The following is an 8,854-nucleotide window of genomic DNA, read 5'->3' on the forward strand; positions in this document are numbered from 1 at the left end:
AAGTCACTCATTGTTACTTGCATCAGTAGCTGAAAAGTTGCTGATCCATTACACACTCCGAAAGGCAACCGAGAATACTTGTACAACCCAAATAGTGTTGTAAAGGCTGTTTTATGCCTGTCATCCTCACGTGATGCAACCTGATGCTAGCAAGGTCAATGGTCGACAAGAACTTTGCACCATGCAGGGCATCAAAACACTCATCAATGCGAGGCAAAGAAAAAGCGTCTCGTCGGGTTTTTGAGTTTGATTTCCTGAAGTCTATGCATAGCTGTAGACTACCGTCTGATTTTCTGACTAGGACCCGGTGAAGCATATGCGCTTGTGCATTCATGGACACCCGAAGCTGAGTGATGTGCTCCCTGACCTCGCTATACTGTGTAGGTGGTATACGGCGGTAGGGTTGGGCTACGGGTATGTCATCTACCAGATCGATCTCATGTTTAACCCGGTCTGTGTAACCTAGGTCCTCATCCTGAGAAACAAACACATCTGCATATTGAGCTAGAAGCACAGTTAGCTTAGCCTGCTCCTCCTCTATACCACCTATGTGTGACGTTCGCCAACGTTTCTGAGGGCAGTGACAAAGACTCAGGAGCAGAGGAACACACGGGAGTCGAGGTGAGGTGAAAAAACTACAAAAGGTCATACGAGGATCACACAGGGAGTACAAAAACGATCAGGCACAGAACAAGGAGAACACCGAGACTAAATATACAGTGGAACAAGACACAGGTGTAGGGCACTAACAATCAGGGAGGCAGAGGAGTGGCTAAGGGCAGGTGAAGGGAATGAACAATCAGGGCCATAAAGTGCAGGGAAACGGAGGACACAAGAGACAGGACTTCAAAACAAAACAGCAAGCACACAGGATATGACTACCCCCTCCTCAAGTGACGGTTTCCAGACTTCCCATCAGAATAAGTTCACCAAGGGTGGGTGGAGGGGAGCCAGAGGAGGGACCTATGGCACAGCAGAAGCAGTCTAGGGGGGTGGGCCGGAGGACAACCAGACGGATGGACGTTATCCGGGGGGCGGGCTGGAGGACGGGAATGGGGCTCTGGGTGACCGAGCTCCGGAGAGCGGGGATCTGGAGCCGTAAGCGTTGTTATCAGTGATGGCAGGGAATTTAGAGCCTAGGAGGTAACCTCTAAATTTCAAGCACACAGGATATGACAGTACCCCCTCCTCAAGTGACGGTTTCCAGACATCCCATCATAATAAGTTCACCAAGGGTGGGTGGAGGGGAGCCAGAGGAGGCACAGCAGAAGCAGTCTGGGGGGGCGGGCCGGAGGTCAACCAGACGGATGGACGTGCTCTGGGGGGCGGGCCGGAGGACGGGAACGGGGCTCTGGGTGACCGAGCTCCGGAGAGCGGGGATCTGAAGCCGTAAGCGGCAGGGCACGGGTAGCTGTAGTCGACCACACTCTGGTATGTTTAACCCCATAGCTCCTATATCCAGTTCAACATAACCCATGTAAGGAATCAGCAAAGAGTTTGCTGCAGTTAACCTGGGCCACTTGGCTGCAGGGAACACATCTTCTTCTTTCCCTAGTAGGTGCTGCCTGAAGAAAGACTCATAGTGCTAACCTGACTCCCTGTATCCAACAGGCACTTCAATGGAACACCACTAATCTGGACTGCAACTTCCCGACACTCACCAACCGCATGTTCAAGAAATTGTTCACGGCTAAAAGTCTTAGAGCCTTTAGTCTCACCTCGGATTGCCTGGCTCTCTGCGTATGAGGTGACTAGTTTTCCTGAACAGAAGCATTGTTGGTGGTGGGATGGTTTTCTGGTCTGCGCCGTGTACACTCCCTTGCGATGTGTCCCTCCCCTTCCCATCTTCTGTAAACTGGGGCCTTAGTCTGGGCTTCCCACCCTGATCTTTGTTATATTTCTCCTTGAGAGTGAGACCCTCTTTTAATGCAATAGTCAGCTCCCCTGTAGTTCTGCTCTGTTCTGAGACCACCTTAATAATGTCTTCTAGAGTTGTATTCTTCTCCTACGAATTACCAGAGCCCTGGCCCTCTCCCCTGATACTGTCACACACTACTTGCCTGGTCTTAGCAACCTTGGTGTCACATGGTTTGTCTTCAAATGACCAGGCAATGGCCTCTTCACGTAGCTCTAAGAGATGACTAGGGCTTTTCTCTAACCATCTTACATAACCCTCTTCTAAGAGAGGAATCTCACACATCCTCAATGAATTAGTCTCTGACAGCTATCTTAGCATTGGACACAGCATCTGGTCTCTGTTTCAGGGCTAATCGTAAAATTTAAGAGAGCGCATGCAAGTACTCCTGAAAATCTTCACCCTCCCTTTGTTGGCGACCAAAAAAGGTGTGTAACAGCTGAGCTACCCTACGTTTCTCTGCATAAGCCTCCCGTAGCAAAGTGAACAACTCACTGGGCCCTTTTGGTTCCCCCCCGTGCATAGTCCGACCTCCTCCAATGCAAAAGAATAGACAGTCTGACTCTCCCCTTTACACCTTTTTTATGTTCTATCTGGTGACAAGTATTAAGTTCAACATCCCTTTAGGATTTTCATTCAGTTTTAACTTAGATAAGCATTGGTGTTGTAATGTCCTCTGGGCTGAGGAACCTTGTAATGTCTTACTAAAACATTGACTGAAAGAAAATGGAAGAATACAAAAAAAAAATGCACTAAGTGTATATATATATATATATATATATATATATATATTCATTGTTGTGGAAAATCTTTTATGTTACTGCGGCGAGGCCTTAAGGAAGGGGGTAATGCAAGGGAACCCCAATATATAGTTTAAGAAGTGTTAAGGACACAGATCCGTTACTGATATTTGGCCAGAGACGTGTTTAGTAAAACAAAGTTTATTACAGGAATCAACGAATGTAATCTAAAACAAAACAATTAAAATCCAAAACATGCAGAACTAATTTACAATGGCCAAACCATGCAAAACAGAAGTGAAAACAAGCATAATGGAGGCAGCAAAACAGGCAAAATAGAGGCAGCAAAACGGCAGCAGGTGAACCTACAAATGATAAACAGAGATGAAAAGGTAACTCCATGCTGCGAAATAATACAAAGATTGTGACTACATACCACCTCACATATGGACTAAGTAGTCAGATAGCATGACAATAAAAGAATTTCTGAAACTCACCAAGAGCACAGGGCGAGGACAGGGGCCAAAAGTGTCAATGACAACAGGTGCCTTTTATATGCTGGTGCTGATTGAGGAGGAGCCAGCCTGAGGGCTGCGTTCAAAACCCTACCCTTACTTCTCTGGGGAGCGTTCCCCACTACAATCTACCCCCTAGTCCCCCTAATCTACCTCCTTCCAGAGCCTAAAAATTGCAGAAACACAAGGCACAGGTTACCTGAGCGTTCGTAGCCCCCACTGACCTACTCACGGCTGTCTGGGGTAGGTGAGGAGGTTAGGATGCCTCCCAGCATTGGTGCATGTGGTCCTTCTCGTGGATGTCTCCCAGTTACCCGGAAGAGCCTCGACTGTACCCGGTGGTTGATACGTTGGAAGCGAGGCATGAGCATGCATGTTCATGATGTAGCTGATGCAGGACCTGGCTCTTGAGCGACATGGGTAGTACCAGCTGAAGAACCTCTTCTCCCTTGGGGCGGCAGACTCTGCGATAAAGCACCCCATCCTGTTCCTCTATCCGGTCCCACTGTCTGACAAGCACAAGAGCTTTCTTGGAGGCCTGGCGTCATTCTGCTGTGTCAGGGCCCTTCCGTTTGATCCAAAACACCAGGAATTCTTTGATGATTGGTCCGCTTCCTGAAAAACAAGTCAGATGAAGTGTGGCAAGGAAAAACTGAGATGGTGGCCTGTGTAGCCTGATTAGTTCTGATAGCCTGCTGGAGCAATTCTGGAACTTGGGTGCCAGATGCTGCATAATCCAATGCACTGACTGGGTGCTGCCGGAAAAGGGCATCTGCATTCTGATTACTTCGACCAGGCCTGTAGTTGATGGTGAAATCAAATGCAGCAAGTTGTCAAGCCCAATGCTGTTCCATGGCACCCAGTTTGGCTGTGGATAGATGACTTAGAGGGTTATTGTCCGTATACACCACACATTTCTGTCCCAGGAGGTAATCTCTGAATTTTTCAGTCATGGCCCATTTGAGGGCCAGAAACTCCAATTTCATTGAGCTGCAGTTGCTCACGTTACGCTCTGTAGGCTTAAGGCCACGGTTTGCATAAGCTATGGGTCTAACCTTACCTTCCTGTTGTTGTGAGAGAACAGCACCCAGACCACTGTAGCTGTCATCAATCTCTAGGATGAACGGTAAGCCGAAGTTTGCATAGGCTAAGACTGGAGAAGCCATCAACTTACTTTTAAGGCTCACAAAGCTCTGCTCGCACTCCTCAGTCCATGCAGCAGGTAGACTTTTTCCGGATGATTTCGGTGATTTCAAAGATTTGGAGCCAGTCAGTTCAGCAACCAGGCAATGAGATTAGTGCAACCTATATCTCCCTCATGGGCAGAAAAGACACCATTGTACTTCTGCAGTAAGGACCTGACCTGACGTTGCTCCTGATCATTGAGTACTGCTAGATCAGATGCTGCAATCTGGTCCTGGACTGAACTGGTTACAGTCTGGGAGGAAACTGTGGCTGATATCTCCCCCTCTTCAAGACCTGTGGGTAAACTCACTAGGTGAGCCTGACTCAAAGTATCCAAAACAGTGCAAGGGCACAGTACAACCTCTTGGGTCCCTACATTTACAATGGGGATATAAACAGTACCTCTCATTACACGGACTAGCGCTGGGGATGCTAGTAACCCTGGAGGTAAGCCATTGCTAAGGGGTTCAAACATAGCATTTCATTACACCCCCTGGGACTCTGCAGAGCCTCCCTCCCTTCACTTTTACACGACCCGAGTGATCAGGAGGGGCGTTAGCCTGGACTTGGTGACACTGCTGGAGAGCTTGCTGAATTAGGGTTGGAGCCTGCAACACAGAAGGTAAAGTTAAAGAGAGCAGGACCATGCTGTACAAACACCTCCCAGTAACACTCCTTGGTAAAGGTAATTCCTAGTACACCCGGAACCACAGATACACTGTGTGGGGGATCCCTGACTACCAAGACTTTCCGCTTTGCAATAACTTTATCACAAAGCTCCACGTCCAACTCAAAGTAGCTTACATAGGGTATTGAAGCCACTAGCATGGAGGCCACATCACCACCATTTGTTGTCCACGTCCTCTGGCTTATTGACAGCTTGTGTTGTATGCTGTTCTACAATGTGTATCTGTATCATGTAGAGGTGGTTCAAGTAGCCTGTGTGTATTGTGCATTCACTAATGGAAATGATTTGATAGCCTAGTTTATATTGTTTTGAGTTGTTAACATTAAGAAACTAAAAGTTAACTAAACAAAAAAACTTTTTGGGTTGTCCAATGTGACTACACTTAAGGATCTTGCTTAGGAACAGGCTACTGAATAATAAGCCTAAAGAAAAATATGACTGTACATATTTTTAAATGGCTTTAACTTTTAAATGGCTTTAACTTGTCTTGTTCTGTGTTTTTGGTTTTGTAACTATGTGTTTCTTATGCTGCTGCCTGTCTTGGCCAGGTCACCCTCGAAAAAGAGATTTTAAATCTCAATAGGATTCACCTGGTTAAATAAAGGTTTAAATAAACTGTTTCCTAATAGAGCAAACTGAGACATTGAAATAACAATCAATTCTTCAAAAGGAATAAGGAGAAAGACAGTTGTAGTCTCAATTGTTTTCATTTCAAACATTTGGACCATTTAATTAAACAATTTAGATGACACAAATCATACAGGAGTTTGACACAAAGAGACCAGGGTTCAAGTCCATTCCCGCCATATGTTGATGTGTTTAGTCTACTAAAACCTCATTTAACATATTTGGTTGAACACAGTCTCATGCTTCAATATCAGCATTCATTTGATATACAACCGTAATTCACTGGCTTGATGAGCACTGGCTCATCTGCAGTTATTCTAATTTGGGGATGAATCTTGATTAAAATGTTCAGATGGGACACTGTAAGCAATTTAAACTAAATTTCAAGCTGTAAATGTTTCAAGTCGGCCTTGTGTCAAAGTGTGTCTCCTCTTCAGTGTTTCCCTCTGGTTAGAATAGTTCTTTACCACAGGAAAGATCTAAGGGCTTAGGCTAAGTTATGGTTATAAGTGTAGTAGAGAAAAGTGCTTCGGAAATAGATTGTGGTCAGGTTAAGTTAAGAGGAAACAGACACTTACATTCAAATTGGCTTTATTAAACCTGTTTTAATAAAAACTGATGTCGTAAACAAAAAGAGCCCAGATTTTCTACCGATTACACTTAGAGCTTGAATGATGTATTATCCCTCAAAGGTTTGCTTTTATGTTGGTCTGTGCCAATTTTTATTTTTCTCGTCAGAGCCAGGGCTCTGATTTTGATCTCTTTGGTTTTCAAAGAATAGACAATCGGATTGATGCAGGGTGGGAGGCAGGAGGCCAGCGACAGGCTCAGGACACGCTGGTCCGGGTCAATCAGACGCAGATAAAACCCAATCGTAAAAATGGTAATGAGAGGAATGTAAAACACAGCAACAAGGATGATATGCTCAACGCAAGTGGCCAAAGCTTTCACCCGACTGTCTATAGATTTCATTCTGAACACGGTCACCAGGATAGTCACATAAGACAGAAGAATAAAAGTAAAGGGTCCTATAAGGATCATAACAGTGAGAAAAGAAGCTGCAAACCACTGCATTGTGTAATCGTTACAGGCAAGTCTGAACACAGGTGCATAGTCACAGAAGTAGCTGAACACTCTGACAGAATTGCAAAATGAGAGTTGAGTCATGATACCTGATGTAAATGCTATTACTCCCAGAGCAAAAGACCAAGTCAGGCTGATAATACAAGACATGCTCTGCAAAGTGTTGACTGAGTTCTGACGCAGAGGAAAACATATTGCAATCAACCTGTCGTAGGCAAGTATAGCAAGCGCAAAGGACTCCAGAGATGCAAAAGAATAGTAGATGAACATTTGTACCAGACACAAGTTGAATGGAATGAAATTGTCTTTAACGAGGAATATCTTAATCATGCTAGGAATGGTACATGTATTCAGGATTAAATCAATTACTGCAAGGTTGACCACAGCCAGAAATTTAGGAGTATGCAAGCAGTGATTAAAAGCAATTATATAGATCACCACACTATTGAACAACACTGTAATCACATAAACAAACGATAGGAAGATGAAATAGACACTGATGAAGGGAAATGTCTCAAATCCGATGATATAGAAGCCTGGAGGATGAATGATGAGAGAGTTATTTAAAACAGTCCTGAGAAAAGACATCGTTGAACTCCACAGCCTGTGTTGGAGGATGGCCTCTGGTTAAAAGCTCCACAATCTACAGAACAGAGAAGTCATATTACACAATAAACCAATATATATATAAACATCCACATACATTCACATATGTGTAGATGTGCTCAGTGAATGTGTAATACCTGATGTTCTCCCAATGATTGTTCAGCAGTTCTAGTTGATGTTGCATCCAAAAGCAGCTAATGGATGACTGCGTGTTCGTGCTGTACAGCAGAATATATACTTTCCTCATTGACCTCTTGAGACTGAGCTTAGAGCAGTTACATATAGCAATACCCTATTAATGGCGTTAATTAACCCATCAAGAGCAGGGCTCTGACTAAACTTTGTTTTGCATTGTAAACAAACATCTAATGATCGTTTTGAATTAGGAAGAATTTCAGCCTTGCACAACACTTACAATACATTTAAGGTTACCAAAAAAAAAAAAGTAGGTCAGCTGCTGACATGATTTCTGGATCATGGATATGATTTAGCAGTAACACTGCATTGCACTAATACTTTAATTTTACCAATATGATAACTTTACAAAGTGCAGCGTAAATCAGAGTGCCGTCTGATTTAAACATGGTTTACTAGCAACAAACTCAGAGGAGGCAGAGATTTGTATCCATTCATTATTGAATAACTATGTATCTGACTTCGATACACTACATAGATTTTCAGTTTTTTATGTTATACTCTACTGTAAACAATAACAAGCACTTACAAAATGCTTTGTGAAGTTTGTTTGTACACATTGAGCAAACACCATGATGTTCCTACAAGGTACATTTATCATTAAAGTGGGCATGGTTCGAGTGGAAAGACTTGTACAGAAATGATTATGGCATATGAAATCTATATATATATATAACTATATAAGATCTATGAAAGATGATACTTCTATGACACAAATGTAAGAGTTTACAAGACATTTTGTGAAGTGTTTGTACAAAGTGAATTAACAGTGACAAACAAATGTACAATAACAACTTGTTAGCGTAATGTGCCACAAGGACGCATTTATCATTGGTGAGACAAAACACAGAAGTTCTAATGAGCCCAGTTTATGATGCCATCAGCAGTGAATGCTGATTAATGAACTTTGCGGTAACAAAAACACCTTTTACTGTTTGAATTTGGGATTAATTAATCTCCAATGCACCTATAACTAACCTATGATTGGCTGCAAAAGAATAGACAGTCTGACTCTCCCCTTTACACCTTTTTTATGTTCCATCTGGTGACAAGTATTAAGTTCAACATCCCTTTAGGATTTTCATTCAGTTTGAACTTAGATAAGCATTGGTGTTGCAATGTCCTCTGGGCTGAGGAACCTTGTAATGTCTTACTAAAACATTGACTGAAAAAAAAGGAAAAAAACAACAACAAAAATAAATATATATAAGCACTAAGTATTTACTTCTAAGTATCTTCATTTATTACTTGCAAGTGAAGAGTTACAACAGCTGCATGCTTCTGCAGTGAGTGGTAAGTG

The 8,854-nt window shown here is 43.3% G+C and overlaps 1 protein-coding gene across 1 annotated transcript; it reads right to left on the reverse strand.

Annotated features, from left to right (window-relative positions):
• Positions 1-6,330: 6,330 nt before the first annotated feature.
• On the reverse strand, positions 6,331-7,341 carry LOC117742839 (olfactory receptor 2AT4-like). Its single transcript, XM_034550489.1, has one exon. It carries the CDS (start codon positions 7,339-7,341, stop codon positions 6,331-6,333), a length of 1,011 nt encoding a protein of 336 aa, XP_034406380.1.
• Between the last annotated feature and the right edge of the window lie 1,513 nt (positions 7,342-8,854).

This window comes from Cyclopterus lumpus, chromosome 14, assembly GCF_009769545.1.
Source record: "Cyclopterus lumpus isolate fCycLum1 chromosome 14, fCycLum1.pri, whole genome shotgun sequence".
NCBI lineage: Eukaryota > Metazoa > Chordata > Actinopteri > Perciformes > Cyclopteridae > Cyclopterus > Cyclopterus lumpus.

What these genes read in the sequence shown, in the direction of transcription:
- LOC117742839 (XM_034550489.1), bottom strand. Translation starts at nt 7,341, where the DNA reads ATGTCTTTTCTCAGGACTGTTTTAAATAACTCTCTCATCATTCATCCT.